General features: G+C 40.2%; 1 protein-coding gene and 1 long non-coding RNA gene across 2 annotated transcripts; both read left to right on the top strand.

The window, feature by feature from the left end:
- Positions 1–11,377: 11,377 nt before the first annotated feature.
- On the top strand, positions 11,378–11,761 carry LOC119739836. The gene is made up of 2 exons (XR_005272630.1): positions 11,378–11,573; positions 11,711–11,761. It is a non-coding gene; the product is annotated as an uncharacterized LOC119739836 (long non-coding RNA).
- Positions 11,762–11,781: 20 nt separating this feature from the next.
- On the top strand, positions 11,782–18,283 carry LOC119739835 (membrane-spanning 4-domains subfamily A member 8-like). The gene is made up of 7 exons (XM_038214928.1): positions 11,782–12,251; positions 12,742–13,153; positions 13,576–13,635; positions 14,159–14,275; positions 15,005–15,133; positions 15,534–15,591; positions 15,747–18,283. The coding sequence occupies exons 2-7, from the start codon at positions 12,788–12,790 to the stop codon at positions 15,971–15,973; spliced, it is 957 nt and encodes a 318-aa protein (XP_038070856.1). The 5' UTR covers positions 11,782–12,251; positions 12,742–12,787; the 3' UTR covers positions 15,974–18,283.
- Positions 18,284–18,309: the final 26 nt, after the last annotated feature.

The following is an 18,309-nucleotide window of genomic DNA, read 5'->3' as shown; positions in this document are numbered from 1 at the left end:
ATTTGCACAAAAATCCTAGGTGGGTAAAACGCGGAACTCTCATTTTAAAAGGTCTTCCCGGGTGAATTTCCGAAAGAAAAAAATCACAGGAGTTGTTGAGAATATAATACATTCATCCAGATTAAAATTAAAAGATTGTGACGATTTTTAATGTTGGTTCTGCAGCGCTAAAGATGCCCCCTCCCACAGCATCGGAGCCAGTACGTGTACACTGCACATACCGTGCATAGGCCTATTTGCACAAAAAAACCTAGGTGGGTAAAACGCGGAACTCTCATTTTAAACGGTCTTCCCGGGTGAATTTCCGAAAGAAAAAAATCACAGGAGTTGTTGAGAATATAATACATTATCCAGATTAAAATTAAAACATTGTAACGATTTTTAATGTTGGTTCTGCAGCGCTAAAGATGCCCCCTCCTACGGCATCGGAGCCAGTATTGCGTATACTGCACATGCCGTGCATAGGCCTATTTGCAGAAAAAAACCTAGGTGGGTAAAACGCGGAACTCTCATTTTAAAAGGTCTTTCCGGGTGATTTTGCGAAAGAAAAAAATCACAGGAGTTGTTGAGAATATAATACATTTATCCAGATTAAAATTAAAACATTGTGACGATTTTTAATGTTGGTTCTGCAGCGCTAAATATGCCCCCTCCTACGGCATCGGAGCAAGTACGCGTATACTGCACATACCGTGCATAGGCCTATTTGGACAAAAAAACCTAGGTGGGTAAAACGCGGAACTCTCATTTTAAAAGGTCTTCCCGGGTGAATTTCCGAAAGAAAAAAATCACAGGAGTTGTTGAGAATATAATACATTTATCCAGATTAAAATTAAAAGATTGTGACGATTTTTAATGTTGGTTCTGCAGCGCTAAAGATGCCCCCTCCTACGGCATCGGAGCCAGTACGCGTATACTGCACATACCGTGCATAGGGCTATTTGCACAAAAAACCTAGGTGGGTAAAACGCGGAACTCTCATTTTAAACGGTCTTCCTGGGTGAATTTCCGAAAGAAAAAAATCACAGGAGTTGTTGAGAATATAATACACTTATCCAGATTAAAATTAAAACATTCTAATGATTTTTAATGTTGGTTCTGCAGCGCTAAAGATGCCCCCTCCTACGGCATCGGAGCCAGTATTGCGTATACTGCACATAGCGTGCATAGGCCTATTTGCAGAAAAAAACCTAGGTGGGTAAAACGCGGAACTCTCATTTTAAAAGGTCTTCCCGGGTGAATTTCGGAAAGAAAAAAATCACAGGAGTTGTTGAGAATATAATACATTCATCCAGATGAAAATTAAAACATTGTGACGATTTTTAATGTTGGTTCTGCAGCGATAAATATGCCCCCTCCCACAGCATCGGAGCCAGTACGTGTACACTGCACATACCGTGCATAGGCCTACTTGGACAAAAAAACCTAGGTGGGTAAAACGCGGAACTCTCATTTTAAAAGGTCTTCCCGGGTGAATTTCCGAAAGATAAAAATCAGAGGAGTTGTTGAGAGTATAATACATTTATCCAGATTAAAATTAAACCATTTTGACGATTTTTAATGTTGGTTCTGCAGCGCTAAAGATGCCCCCTCCTACGGCATCAGAGCCAGTACGCGTATACTGCACATACCGTGCATAGGCCTATTTGCACAAAAAAACCTAGGTGGGTAAAACGCGGAACTCTCATTTTAAACGGTCTTCCCGGGTGAATTTCCGAAAGAAAAAAAATCACAGGAGTTGTTGAGAATATAATACATTCATCCAGATTAAAATTAAAAGATTGTGACGATTTTTAATGTTGGTTCTGCAGCGCTAAAGATGCCCCCTCCTACGGCATCGGAGCCAGTACGCGTATACTGCACATACCGTGCATAGGGCTATTTGCACAAAAAACCTAGGTGGGTAAAACGCGGAACTCTCATTTTAAAACGGTCTTCCCGGGTGAATTTCCGAAAGAAAAAAATCACAGGAGTTGTTGAGAATATAATACATTTATCCAGATTAAAATTAAAACATTGTGACGATTTTTAATGTTGGTTCTGCAGCGCTAAAGATGCCCCCTCCTACGGCATCGGAGCCAGTATTGCGTATACTGCACATAGCGTGCATAGGCCTATTTGCAGAAAAAAACCTAGGTGGGTAAAACGCGGAACTCTCATTTTAAAAGGTCTTCCCGGGTGAATTTCGGAAAGAAAAAAATCACAGGAGTTGTTGAGAATATAATACATTCATCCAGATGAAAATTAAAACATTGTGACGATTTTTAATGTTGGTTCTGCAGCGATAAATATGCCCCCTCCCACAGCATCGGAGCCAGTACGTGTACACTGCACATACCGTGCATAGGCCTACTTGGACAAAAAAACCTAGGTGGGTAAAACGCGGAACTCTCATTTTAAAAGGTCTTCCCGGGTGAATTTCCGAAAGATAAAAATCAGAGGAGTTGTTGAGAGTATAATACATTTATCCAGATTAAAATTAAACCATTTTGACGATTTTTAATGTTGGTTCTGCAGCGCTAAAGATGCCCCCTCCTACGGCATCGGAGCCAGTACGCGTATACTGCACATACCGTGCATAGGCCTATTTGCACAAAAAAACCTAGGTGGGTAAAACGCGGAACTCTCATTTTAAACGGTCTTCCCGGGTGAATTTCCGAAAGAAAAAAAATCACAGGAGTTGTTGAGAATATAATACATTCATCCAGATTAAAATTAAAAGATTGTGACGATTTTTAATGTTGGTTCTGCAGCGCTAAAGATGCCCCCTCCTACGGCATCGGAGCCAGTACGCGTATACTGCACATACCGTGCAACAGGCCTATTTGCACAAAAATCCTAGGTGGGTAAAACGCGGAACTCTCATTTTAAAAGGTCTTCCCGGGTGAATTTCGGAAAGAAAAAAATCACAGGAGTTGTTGAGAATATAATACATTTATCCAGATTAAAATTAAAACATTGTGACGATTTTTAATGTTGGTTCTGCAGCGCTAAAGATGCCCCCTCCTACGGCATCGGAGCCAGTACGCGTATACTGCACATACCGTGCATAGGGCTATTTGCACAAAAAACCTAGGTGGGTAAAACGCGGAACTCTCATTTTAAACGGTCTTCCCGGGTGAATTTCCGAAAGAAAAAAATCACAGGAGTTGTTGAGAATATAATACACTTATCCAGATTAAAATTAAAACATTCTAATGATTTTTAATGTTGGTTCTGCAGCGCTAAAGATGCCCCCTCCTACGGCATCGGAGCCAGTATTGCGTATACTGCACATACCGTGCATAGGCCTATTTGCAGAAAAAAACCTAGGTGGGTAAAACGCGGAACTCTCATTTTAAAAGGTCTTCCCGGGTGAATTTCGGAAAGAAAAAAAATCACAGGAGTTGTTGAGAATATAATACATTCATCCAGATGAAAATTAAAACATTGTGACGATTTTTAATGTTGGTTCTGCAGCGATAAATATGCCCCCTCCCACAGCATCGGAGCCAGTACGTGTACACTGCACATACCGTGCATAGGCCTACTTGGACAAAAAAACCTAGGTGGGTAAAACGCGGAACTCTCATTTTAAACGGTCTTCCCGGGTGAATTTCCGAAAGATAAAAATCAGAGGAGTTGTTGAGAGTATAATACATTTATCCAGATTAAAATTAAACCATTTTGACGATTTTTAATGTTGGTTCTGCAGCGCTAAAGATGCCCCCTCCCACAGCATCGGAGCCAGTACGTGTACACTGCACATACCGTGCAATAGAGCCTATTTGCACAAAAAACCTAGGTGGGTAAAACGCGGAACTCTCATTTTAAAAGATCTTCCCGGGTCAATTTCCGAAAGAAAAAAATCACAGGAGTTGTTGAGAATATAATACATTCATCCAGATTAAAATTAACAGATTGTGACGATTTTTAATGTTGGTTCTGCAGCGCTAAAGATGCCCCCTCCTACGGCATCGGAGCCAGTACGCGTATACTGCACATACCGTGCATAGGCCTATTTGCACAAAAAAACCTAGGTGGGTAAAACGCGGAACTCTCATTTTAAAAGGTCTTCCCGGGTGAATTTCAGAATGAAAAAAATCACAGGAGTTGTTGAGAATATAATACATTTATCCACATTAAAATTAAAACATTGTGACGATTTTTAATGTTGGTTCTGCAGCGAGAAAGATGCCCCCTCCTACGGCATCGGAGCCAGTACGCGTATACTGCATATACCGTGCAATAGGCCTATTTGGACAAAAAAAAACCTAGGTGGGTAAAACGCGGAACTCTCATTTTAAAAGGTCTTCCCGGGTGAATTTCGGAAAGAAAAAAATCACAGGAGTTGTTGAGAATATAATACATTCATCCAGATTAAAATTAAAAGATTGTGACGATTTTTAATGTTGGTTCTGCAGCGATAAATATGCCCCCTCCCTCAGCATCGGAGCCAGTACGTGTACACTGCACATAACGTGCATAGGCCTACTTGGACAAAAAAACCTAGGTGGGTAAAACGCGTAACTCTCATTTTAAAAGGTCTTCCCGGGTTAATTTCCGAAAGATAAAAATCAGAGGAGTTGTTGAGAATATAATACATTTATCCAGATTAAAATTAAACCATTTTGACGATTTTTAATGTTGGTTCTGCAGCGCTAAAGATGCCCCCTCCTACGGCATCGGAGCCAGTACGTGTACACTGCACATAACGTGCATAGGCCTACTTGGACAAAAAAACCTAGGTGGGTAAAACGCGGAACTCTCATTTTAAAAGGTCTTTCCGGGTGATTTTGCGAAAGAAAAAAATCACAGGAGTTGTTGAGAATATAATACATTTATCCAGATTAAAATTAAAAGATTGTGACGATTTTTAATGTTGGTTCTGCAGCGCTAAAGATGCCCCCTCCTACGGCATCGGAGCCAGTATTGCGTATACTGCACATGCCGTGCATAGGCCTACTTGGACAAAAAAACCTAGGTGGGTAAAACGCGGAACTCTCATTTTAAAAGGTCTTCCCGGGTGAATTTCCGAAAGAAAAAAATCACAGGAGTTGTTGAGAATATAATACATTCATCCAGATTAAAATTAAAAGATTGTGACGATTTTTAATGTTGGTTCTGCAGCGCTAAAGATGCCCCCTCCCACAGCATCGGAGCCAGTACGTGTACACTGCACATACCGTGCATAGGCCTATTTGCACAAAAAAACCTAGGTGGGTAAAACGCGGAACTCTCATTTTAAACGGTCTTCCCGGGTGAATTTCCGAAAGAAAAAAATCACAGGAGTTGTTGAGAATATAATACACTTATCCAGATTAAAATTAAAACATTCTAATGATTTTTAATGTTGGTTCTGCAGCGCTAAAGATGCCCCCTCCTACGGCATCGGAGCCAGTATTGCGTATACTGCACATGCCGTGCATAGGCCTATTTGCAGAAAAAAACCTAGGTGGGTAAAACGCGGAACTCTCATTTTAAAAGGTCTTTCCGGGTGATTTTGCGAAAGAAAAAAATCACAGGAGTTGTTGAGAATATAATACATTTATCCAGATTAAAATTAAAACATTGTGACGATTTTTAATGTTGGTTCTGCAGCGCTAAATATGCCCCCTCCTACGGCATCGGAGCAAGTACGCGTATACTGTACATACCGTGCATAGGCCTATTTGGACAAAAAAACCTAGGTGGGTAAAACGCGGAACTCTCATTTTAAAAGGTCTTCCCGGGTGAATTTCCGAAAGAAAAAAATCACAGGAGTTGTTGAGAATATAATACATTTATCCAGATTAAAATTAAAAGATTGTGACGATTTTTAATGTTGGTTCTGCAGCGCTAAAGATGCCCCCTCCTACGGCATCGGAGCCAGTACGCGTATACTGCACATACCGTGCATAGGGCTATTTGCACAAAAAACCTAGGTGGGTAAAACGCGGAACTCTCATTTTAAACGGTCTTCCTGGGTGAATTTCCGAAAGAAAAAAATCACAGGAGTTGTTGAGAATATAATACACTTATCCAGATTAAAATTAAAACATTCTAATGATTTTTAATGTTGGTTCTGCAGCGCTAAAGATGCCCCCTCCTACGGCATCGGAGCCAGTATTGCGTATACTGCACATAGCGTGCATAGGCCTATTTGCAGAAAAAAACCTAGGTGGGTAAAACGCGGAACTCTCATTTTAAAAGGTCTTCCCGGGTGAATTTCGGAAAGAAAAAAATCACAGGAGTTGTTGAGAATATAATACATTCATCCAGATGAAAATTAAAACATTGTGACGATTTTTAATGTTGGTTCTGCAGCGATAAATATGCCCCCTCCCACAGCATCGGAGCCAGTACGTGTACACTGCACATACCGTGCATAGGCCTACTTGGACAAAAAAACCTAGGTGGGTAAAACGCGGAACTCTCATTTTAAAAGGTCTTCCCGGGTGAATTTCCGAAAGATAAAAATCAGAGGAGTTGTTGAGAGTATAATACATTTATCCAGATTAAAATTAAACCATTTTGACGATTTTTAATGTTGGTTCTGCAGCGCTAAAGATGCCCCCTCCTACGGCATCAGAGCCAGTACGCGTATACTGCACATACCGTGCATAGGCCTATTTGCACAAAAAAACCTAGGTGGGTAAAACGCGGAACTCTCATTTTAAACGGTCTTCCCGGGTGAATTTCCGAAAGAAAAAAAATCACAGGAGTTGTTGAGAATATAATACATTCATCCAGATTAAAATTAAAAGATTGTGACGATTTTTAATGTTGGTTCTGCAGCGCTAAAGATGCCCCCTCCTACGGCATCGGAGCCAGTACGCGTATACTGCACATACCGTGCATAGGGCTATTTGCACAAAAAACCTAGGTGGGTAAAACGCGGAACTCTCATTTTAAACGGTCTTCCCGGGTGAATTTCCGAAAGAAAAAAATCACAGGAGTTGTTGAGAATATAATACATTTATCCAGATTAAAATTAAAACATTGTGACGATTTTTAATGTTGGTTCTGCAGCGCTAAAGATGCCCCCTCCTACGGCATCGGAGCCAGTATTGCGTATACTGCACATAGCGTGCATAGGCCTATTTGCAGAAAAAAACCTAGGTGGGTAAAACGCGGAACTCTCATTTTAAAAGGTCTTCCCGGGTGAATTTCGGAAAGAAAAAAATCACAGGAGTTGTTGAGAATATAATACATTCATCCAGATGAAAATTAAAACATTGTGACGATTTTTAATGTTGGTTCTGCAGCGATAAATATGCCCCCTCCCACAGCATCGGAGCCAGTACGTGTACACTGCACATACCGTGCATAGGCCTACTTGGACAAAAAAACCTAGGTGGGTAAAACGCGGAACTCTCATTTTAAAAGGTCTTCCCGGGTGAATTTCCGAAAGATAAAAATCAGAGGAGTTGTTGAGAGTATAATACATTTATCCAGATTAAAATTAAACCATTTTGACGATTTTTAATGTTGGTTCTGCAGCGCTAAAGATGCCCCCTCCTACGGCATCGGAGCCAGTACGCGTATACTGCACATACCGTGCATAGGCCTATTTGCACAAAAAAACCTAGGTGGGTAAAACGCGGAACTCTCATTTTAAACGGTCTTCCCGGGTGAATTTCCGAAAGAAAAAAAATCACAGGAGTTGTTGAGAATATAATACATTCATCCAGATTAAAATTAAAAGATTGTGACGATTTTTAATGTTGGTTCTGCAGCGCTAAAGATGCCCCCTCCTACGGCATCGGAGCCAGTACGCGTATACTGCACATACCGTGCAACAGGCCTATTTGCACAAAAATCCTAGGTGGGTAAAACGCGGAACTCTCATTTTAAAAGGTCTTCCCGGGTGAATTTCGGAAAGAAAAAAATCACAGGAGTTGTTGAGAATATAATACATTTATCCAGATTAAAATTAAAACATTGTGACGATTTTTAATGTTGGTTCTGCAGCGCTAAAGATGCCCCCTCCTACGGCATCGGAGCCAGTACGCGTATACTGCACATACCGTGCATAGGGCTATTTGCACAAAAAACCTAGGTGGGTAAAACGCGGAACTCTCATTTTAAACGGTCTTCCCGGGTGAATTTCCGAAAGAAAAAAATCACAGGAGTTGTTGAGAATATAATACACTTATCCAGATTAAAATTAAAACATTCTAATGATTTTTAATGTTGGTTCTGCAGCGCTAAAGATGCCCCCTCCTACGGCATCGGAGCCAGTATTGCGTATACTGCACATACCGTGCATAGGCCTATTTGCAGAAAAAAACCTAGGTGGGTAAAACGCGGAACTCTCATTTTAAAAGGTCTTCCCGGGTGAATTTCGGAAAGAAAAAAAAATCACAGGAGTTGTTGAGAATATAATACATTCATCCAGATGAAAATTAAAACATTGTGACGATTTTTAATGTTGGTTCTGCAGCGATAAATATGCCCCCTCCCACAGCATCGGAGCCAGTACGTGTACACTGCACATACCGTGCATAGGCCTACTTGGACAAAAAAACCTAGGTGGGTAAAACGCGGAACTCTCATTTTAAACGGTCTTCCCGGGTGAATTTCCGAAAGATAAAAATCAGAGGAGTTGTTGAGAGTATAATACATTTATCCAGATTAAAATTAAACCATTTTGACGATTTTTAATGTTGGTTCTGCAGCGCTAAAGATGCCCCCTCCCACAGCATCGGAGCCAGTACGTGTACACTGCACATACCGTGCAATAGAGCCTATTTGCACAAAAAACCTAGGTGGGTAAAACGCGGAACTCTCATTTTAAAAGATCTTCCCGGGTCAATTTCCGAAAGAAAAAAATCACAGGAGTTGTTGAGAATATAATACATTCATCCAGATTAAAATTAACAGATTGTGACGATTTTTAATGTTGGTTCTGCAGCGCTAAAGATGCCCCCTCCTACGGCATCGGAGCCAGTACGCGTATACTGCACATACCGTGCATAGGCCTATTTGCACAAAAAAACCTAGGTGGGTAAAACGCGGAACTCTCATTTTAAAAGGTCTTCCCGGGTGAATTTCAGAATGAAAAAAATCACAGGAGTTGTTGAGAATATAATACATTTATCCACATTAAAATTAAAACATTGTGACGATTTTTAATGTTGGTTCTGCAGCGAGAAAGATGCCCCCTCCTACGGCATCGGAGCCAGTACGCGTATACTGCATATACCGTGCAATAGGCCTATTTGGACAAAAAAAAACCTAGGTGGGTAAAACGCGGAACTCTCATTTTAAAAGGTCTTCCCGGGTGAATTTCGGAAAGAAAAAAATCACAGGAGTTGTTGAGAATATAATACATTCATCCAGATTAAAATTAAAAGATTGTGACGATTTTTAATGTTGGTTCTGCAGCGATAAATATGCCCCCTCCCTCAGCATCGGAGCCAGTACGTGTACACTGCACATAACGTGCATAGGCCTACTTGGACAAAAAAACCTAGGTGGGTAAAACGCGTAACTCTCATTTTAAAAGGTCTTCCCGGGTTAATTTCCGAAAGATAAAAATCAGAGGAGTTGTTGAGAATATAATACATTTATCCAGATTAAAATTAAACCATTTTGACGATTTTTAATGTTGGTTCTGCAGCGCTAAAGATGCCCCCTCCTACGGCATCGGAGCCAGTACGTGTACACTGCACATAACGTGCATAGGCCTACTTGGACAAAAAAACCTAGGTGGGTAAAACGCGGAACTCTCATTTTAAAAGGTCTTTCCGGGTGATTTTGCGAAAGAAAAAAATCACAGGAGTTGTTGAGAATATAATACATTTATCCAGATTAAAATTAAAACATTGTGACGATTTTTAATGTTGGTTCTGCAGCGCTAAAGATGCCCCCTCCTACGGCATCGGAGCCAGTATTGCGTATACTGCACATGCCGTGCATAGGCCTACTTGGACAAAAAAACCTAGGTGGGTAAAACGCGGAACTCTCATTTTAAAAGGTCTTCCCGGGTGAATTTCCGAAAGAAAAAAATCACAGGAGTTGTTGAGAATATAATACATTCATCCAGATTAAAATTAAAAGATTGTGACGATTTTTAATGTTGGTTCTGCAGCGCTAAAGATGCCCCCTCCCACAGCATCGGAGCCAGTACGTGTACACTGCACATACCGTGCATAGGCCTATTTGCACAAAAAAACCTAGGTGGGTAAAACGCGGAACTCTCATTTTAAACGGTCTTCCCGGGTGAATTTCCGAAAGAAAAAAATCACAGGAGTTGTTGAGAATATAATACACTTATCCAGATTAAAATTAAAACATTCTAATGATTTTTAATGTTGGTTCTGCAGCGCTAAAGATGCCCCCTCCTACGGCATCGGAGCCAGTATTGCGTATACTGCACATGCCGTGCATAGGCCTATTTGCAGAAAAAAACCTAGGTGGGTAAAACGCGGAACTCTCATTTTAAAAGGTCTTTCCGGGTGATTTTGCGAAAGAAAAAAATCACAGGAGTTGTTGAGAATATAATACATTTATCCAGATTAAAATTAAAACATTGTGACGATTTTTAATGTTGGTTCTGCAGCGCTAAATATGCCCCCTCCTACGGCATCGGAGCAAGTACGCGTATACTGTACATACCGTGCATAGGCCTATTTGGACAAAAAAACCTAGGTGGGTAAAACGCGGAACTCTCATTTTAAAAGGTCTTCCGGGTGAATTTCCGAAAGAAAAAAATCACAGGAGTTGTTGAGAATATAATACATTTATCCAGATTAAAATTAAAAGATTGTGACGATTTTTAATGTTGGTTCTGCAGCGATAAATATGCCCCCTCCCACAGCATCGGAGCCAGTACGCGTATACTGCACATACCGTGCAACAGGCCTATTTGCACAAAAAACCTAGGTGGGTAAAACGCGGAACTCTCATTTTAAAAGGTCTTCCCGGGTGAATTTCGGAAAGAAAAAAATCACAGGAGTTGTTGAGAATATAATACATTCATCCAGATTAAAATTAAAACATTGTGACGATTTTTAATGTTGGTTCTGCATCGATAAAGATGCCCCCTCCTACGGCGTCGGAGCCAGTACGCGTATACTGCACATACCGTGCAATAGGCCTATTTGCACAAAAAAACCTAGGTGGGTAAAACGCGGAACTCTCATTTTAAAAGGTCTTCTCGGGTGAATTTCGGAAAGAAAAAAATCAGAGGAGTTGTTGAGAATATAATACACTTATCCAGATTAAAATTAAAACATTGTGATGATTTTTAATTTTGATTCTGCCTGTGTAAAACGCGAAACTCTCGGAGGCCCATACCCATTGATTGCGTTGCCTGGGTAAAACATGGAACTATTGATACAGAAGGCCTTCCCATAAACATGTGGAGGATATAAGACAATTGTTGACATTGCAAATAAAACATTACGATTATTCCATAATGTTACTTCGGCAGAATTCGTTCTGCAGCGGTACATTATCCCCCTATCAACTGTTTAAAACACGTGCTTCACAGAGCACTGGGTCAAAGCTGCACCCTTGGTTTGTAAACGGCATGTATCCCTGTACAGCATGTGTTCTGCACTGTTCTGCAAATACTACACACAATTATTATACGACGGCACAAACAGGTGGGAAATCTTTTATTTTCAATTTATTTAAGGGTAGAATGTGACGATTTTGGGACTTAATAATGAGATTTGTCGCTTGTTGTACTTTTAAAGCCAGTATTTCATCTTAATTTAGTGTTTTATTAACAATTTTGCAGAGTTCCGCAGAGTTCTGCACGTTCTGCAAGTTCCGCAAAATACCCACACCCGGAATAATCTAATCTTACCGGTTTCAGTTCGGAAAATACCAGCGGACTTCTCCTTTTTTCACCAACTCAGATCAGATGTACATATAGGACCTACCAACTATTTAATACATAGTCAAAGGTAGCACCTGTAATTAGGTTTTTCGAGCGATCTCCACCCAACAAAAGTCTAAATAAAAAGTGTGACACATATATACAGTGGCGGTATCACAACCTAAAAAAACGAAAATTATAATAATTATGCCTATATTTGAATAATTAGTGCGCTGCACCCGTAACCTAGTAGTACAAGTACAAAGTATTGCATAATTCATGACCTATTGTGACGTACTACTGGTGATGCCATAATTTCCTGTTTTCGGGATGTACCATACTACTACGCCGATATCGCGGCGACGTGCGTCATCGCATGCTCAGTTCGTCGGTCTCGACTCTGTGCAGTTTGCACATGGAGGAAGGAAAATAAGGGGGTGAAAAAAAAATAGCATCTATGGTAAGAAATCACCCTGTTTACTGATTTTTAGTAATTGGTATGATTTAGAGCCCCGCTTTCAAACGTTTATGTGTAAAAAATAATGAGATTCTGTTCTTGAGCTTTGCAAATACTGTTTGCTCAGGTTTTATGCTTGTAATAGAGGGCGCTGTTTTAAAGCTCCAATAACATCATTGCCATATCCCAGGAGGAACAGATACATTTCATTTATTTATGTCTATACATTTCTTTTATGGGGGTAGGGTTGGGTGGGGTGGAACGCTGGGCTCTGATGCAGGGATGCATAGCGATAAACACTGCAGGACTCGGTGTGGTTGTCCCAAGTGATTGTGAGAAAAAAACATCATTCGGGTGGGACTTGATTCCATGACCTCCTTTAAGAAAATAAAGCTAGTTAGTAGTTGTGTTTATCTATTCAAGTCTATAAATTGCAAGTTTCCAAATAAAGACCAAATTATTAAGGTGTAATGTATTTTCCCGTTGTCTCCAGCCTAAGTTTTACTTAAGCTTCGAAGTGAGACGCTTTGGTTAACAACATGGAGCATCAGACCAAAGTACCCTCGGAAGGCCAAACCACAACGCTGAACCCAAACACCAACAGTAGCTTGTCTACAGAGCCCTCACCAGTCCATCAACCCAACAACATGACCGGCGTCGTGTCTAGCGTGACCTCTACCCAGGGTGCATCTTACCCCCCTGGCCCCCCGATGGTGTCCCAACAATACATGGTTATGATCCAGAACCCCACCGGCATGCTGCCTGATTTCAACGTGCGTGGGGCCTACATGACGGCCCATCTGCAGATCATATGTGGGATCCTGTCGGTCATGCTTGGAATCATTGCGATAGTAATCGAGTCGGAAGATGCGTATATTGGTGCCCCCATCTGGACTGGCATATTTGTAAGTATATTTGTAACTGCTTTTGCCTCTGTTGAGTGCGTTTAGCTACAGCTGCCAAATATATATTACTTTTTCCAAAATAAAAATTCTTGTGTAAAAGTGTACTGATATTGTAACACGTACCTTGCATGCAGAAACCATCAAAGAAAACAAAACCAAAGAAAACACAATTATACATTTATTTCTATTTCACAAATAAAGTGAGGCTAAACAAGTAAAAGTGTTGTCTAAAGGTAGGTATATTTGAAAAAAAGTAATGAAATTGAAGAGAAAATTTCAAAAAGTGAAGGTTCTAACGCGTAAGCCAAAAACTTAAAATGCAACTTTGAAATTCAATCTTTACTACAAAAATGGGTGGTCTTTTTATTTTATATCATTAGCGTTTACCATAAAGGATCTGTTATTCTTTTCTTTTATTTCAGTTCTTTATGTCAGCTGGGTTGACTGGAGAGTTTGCTGCCAAGAAAAGACAGAACTGTCTGGTAAGTTGTTAACATGGAGTAAGATTGCTTGATGCTTCAAAATCATAAAGAGTGACTGTGTCATTAGACATTTGAAAAAGCCTTCAGAGCAGGCAAAGCTGGCTTGTTTTAATTACAACTTAACAAGTGCTCTTAGTTTTATTGTGTTTGTTTATTTTGATTTGAATCAAGGTGAACTGTTGTGCATTATTTTGCCTCCGGAAACCATAAGGGACTGTTGAGTGTTCTTGCATAATTGTCAAAGTACCTGGAGTTATTTTTAGATGAAATTTAAAACCCTGCTGTTTTCAGTTTTGTGCTTTTGTCTTCCTGTGTACTGTAGGCTGCACGAACAGTACATCTTTAACTCTTAGTCAGTGAAGCGCCGGAAAGTGCCTGGCCTATTACTCACAGGAGCACCTGAAACTGCTGGAGCACTCTATGGTCTTATTGATTCTTCACTGAATAAACATAATGTAATTACAATGTAGTACAGATGCTAACCAGTTAACCTAGCTGATTTGTTGTTTATATCACTCATTAGATCACAGGATATCTAGTCTTGTCCATCTTATCGGCCGTGGCAGCGTTTCAACTGCTATCCCTCATGGCTTCGTTCACTGCTTGGGAGTTTGGAGCTCTCTACTCTTCAACCCTTCTTGTAAGTGCCAAGTCAAAGTCCCAACAACTATTGGGTACTAAGCAGCTCCATGGCATTGGAACCTGAGCCGATTTCATGGAGCTGCTAAGCACAAAAGTTTGCTTAGCATGAAAAGTCTATGTTGGCAAAAACAGAATTACCAACCAAATTTCCATGTGATGTATAGATGCTTAGCATGAAAATGGTATGGAGTTTTGGCTGGTAACCTGCTTTTACTAAGCCAAACTTTTTTGTGCTAAGCCAATGTTTGTGCTTAGCAGCTCCATGAAAGTGGCCCCTGGTGTTGAATGAATTAATTCTGGTCACAGTCAGTGCTTGATTTGGATATGTTTGCTGGACTGATGACGGCCAACCTATTGTCCTCCTGACTGACTGGGTACCTGACTGACCAACTCCCCGACTTACTGACTCCCCGATTGACTGACTCCCCAACCGACTCCCCGAGTCATTTTCTGACCGAGTGACTGAGTCACCCCTGACTGAGTCACTGAGTGACTGACTGATCCGAATAGTTCAGGCTGACTCCCCCACTAACTGACTGAGTCAATGACTGACTGAGTCACTGACTAAACCGAATCACTGACAAACTGAATTACACAGTGACTGAGTGATCGAGTCACTGAGTCACTGACTGAGTCACTGACTGACTGAGTCACTGACTCCCCGAATCACTTTTGATTCCAACTTGACTCAGCGAGTGTTGTCTTGTTTGATTCCTATTCTAACTAGAGAGGTCGAGTTGCTGTAGATGCGCTGACTGCCGTCATTGCTCTTCTTGAGCTTGGTGTCTCCATCGTAGCGTCTGTCATCTCATGCCGTGGGACTTGCTGCCAAACTTCAACTGGCTCTTCAATGACGGTAGGTCATAGGGGTTGCTTGTATTAGGGTAGGAGTGGAATTGCTACCACTGATGAAACAAACTGGGAGGTATGGTGTCACCCACTGCGCATGACTCACATAAAATCCCAAAAATAACAAAATTAAAATGTAAAACCCCAAGCTGTCCATCAAAGCTGGTGGATATGTCCGCTTTATAAATACACACCATAAACAATAGTAACCGTTTAGCAGTTTGATTGCATTGTATCACCATTACATTGAACGTGTAGTTAGTCCTCCATGAATCAGTAAAGCCTTAGAGAGCTGGGGCGGTTTGGGGCGGTATGAGGAGTAACGGTCTAGGCAGTTTTGGGCGGTATAAGGACTACATGTAATGGGTTAATGTCTGTGTTCTTTTTTTCTTTTGTATCACCGTCAGGTTCAGTACCTGCCTGCCGTGCCAAATGGTGGGACGAGTGTCTTACAGAATGAGCACGGTAAGCTACATTGTCTCTGTCTGATAAAATAATGCAAAGTTTTACCCTCTGTGTTAACAGATTTTGTGTTCTTGAACCCTTCAGACTATTTTGGCACTTTCATTTTTGAATGTACATGTATACAACTGGTGCGCATTCCCTTAAAATCTGTGCAGGGCACTTTGTGCAGGGACAACCCATCCAAGTTACCACCTGCAACTCGGGTCAAGTAGCCTATCAGGTACAACCTTGTCCCATGTCCCACCCACCGCAACCCTTGCCTCAAGCCCAGCAGTCCGGGGCTTATATACCCCCGTACCCCAGTATGGAGGACAGTGGCACCCAGTTGGAGGATACTGAAAATGATCAGGTCACAGGTATGGAAAAGGTGCCCCTGGTGTGAGTTACAACGAAGCAAGATTGAGAGACTCGTAGTTGATGCTGTCTGCAAAAATTAACCCAGACTCTTCTGGGAAGCTGGTTGAACAGAGGTTTTTTAAACAAAGTTTGTGATGTCTCGAAGTTGAAATTAGATATAAAAAAAAAGTACTATATAATTTGGGGTAACCGACATATTATTTAAAAAAAAAAATCCCTAAATCAATCATAGGCTTTTCGATGCAAAAGTACAGTCGGGAACTTGCGTCGATATGCAGACATGGTTAGGATCACAGATTTGCAAAACACTTTATGATAAAGAATGAAGGAATACCAAGCCATCACTTTTCGGCTGTGCATGTACTCTATTTCACGCTCTGCTCGGAAGGGTGTTCTCATAGTCCTAGACTGAACTTCATTTTGTGTGCATGTTGTATGTTATTCACCAAAGTGAACACTCATGAATTTCCTCACACTATTAATGTCAATCCTGTCATGTGCAAAAAGTGAGTTGATGCCAACCTCCGCTTTCCGTGTAATTTACTCTGTAAGCTTTGTCAATGCGTGTTCTAAACGTCAGATATGTTGGAGGATTTTCTCTAAGGCACTTTTTGGAAAGAAACAATTTTTGGTGTAAAAATGCGGGGAAAACCCAGCACACTGCAGTGAAAGTGAATTTGTATATTTTGGAGTACGACAAACTTGTCTGTGTTTGCACAACTCGTCTATAAAAATAACCAAAGTAAATGTACATGTACTATTGGTGGTTGCCTATACACCTAATCAATCTTGTCAATGTTTTCTTGCCATATTTGCTTTTCTTTTCTTCCCATGAATTTTGAAACAAACTCTATTGAATTTGTTTTGGTTCTTTAAAATTACCCAAACTAATGTAGGTACACAATCTTTTGTGATTCACTTCATTTAGACGTACTGTATTCAGAAATGTAATACATGGTATTTATATCATTTGGCAGCTCTTCACAACTTACCAAAGGTTTTCAAAGTTGATCGTTTATGTTTGTAAATAGTGGTTATTTATTAAGTGTAGTAACACAAACTCGCCTTTTACATACCCTTGCCCATTATAGTGTATTCTCTTGACATTTCACAGTACTTCAGAACTTATCTATATACAATGTAAAAGCTTGCCAAAGTAAGTTTTAAAAAGCTACGTCTCCTTCATTAAAACAAATACAAAAGAATGTATTAAAAACTATTTAAGTACTTTTTTTTAAAGATAAAATGTGCATTTATATTAATTGTTCAGAGAACACGAAACTAGGTTTTTTTTAATATGTATTTTGTTTTGGTTGGGTTTCTGAGTACAACTTCGAAACTTTACTGTCATCACTTTGAATTTTCATACATTTTTTAAAGTTAAGTGTTTAACGAAAGTACTATACTACAGGGTACACGTGAAAAGTTCATTTGCAAAAGCAGCAAAATGTGTTTATCAATTTTCAACTTTTGAGAAAATATGCTTGAAAACAACACAGAACCCATTACTTGTGCACAAATGTGGACTGCCCCTTACATCATATCTTGAGGACTCTTGAACAATTTCATTTAAAAAAGAATTAAAATTGTTCAGGAATATTATTTTATTTTGGCAAATATTTTTTTCTCCATTTTTGTCAAACTGGCCCTTGTCTGCTTTTGAAAATGAACCCTTCATGTATGTGATCTGAGGCTGTGGCATGTTACCTGTTTAGAGAAAAGAAAACATGGAGTGAAGTACATGTATATTACAACTTGTGCATTACATTTATAGGTGTTATTACTTTTATTCATGCAGAGTGCATGTAACTTATCCAAATTTGTTAATTTTGTGGATCTTAAATAGTGCAGCTCATTGTTAATGTGCAATATCTGTGATTCTTTGTGTATTTGTGTGCAATTTATTTGATTCACCCCCATCCACTTGCCTCTCTCCACCCAGGAGTATAAATGGGTACCGGCATTAGCTGGGGAGTAACCTGCGATGGACTAGCATCCCGTCCAGGGGGAGTAGAAATATTCTTAGTCGTTTCATGCTACTGAAACCGGAGATAAATGCCGGCCTGATGAGCCACATTGGCTCGGGACAGACTTTACTTTACTACTTTATTTGATAAAAAAAAAACTAAACTGAATTTGATCAGACCCTGCTGGTCTAAAAAAAGTACTTTAGCACTTCTCCCCAAAACTTTTGTGAAAGCATTTTCACTTGTTGCAATAGTACTACAGGTTTGCCAAAAAGCTTTTTGTTTTGTACGTATACATACATGTGTATACGTGTTCGTGGTCAGTATTGTATTGAAAGGGTTTAATAAAGTTTGCCAATGTCATACAATAAGCATGCCTTTTTGGGTCAGTTTG

The sequence above is a fragment of the Patiria miniata genome, unplaced genomic scaffold (genome assembly GCF_015706575.1).
Source record: "Patiria miniata isolate m_02_andy unplaced genomic scaffold, ASM1570657v1 HiC_scaffold_4, whole genome shotgun sequence".
Classification (NCBI taxonomy): domain Eukaryota; kingdom Metazoa; phylum Echinodermata; class Asteroidea; order Valvatida; family Asterinidae; genus Patiria; species Patiria miniata.
This window is presented reverse-complemented; position numbering and strand designations above follow the sequence as displayed.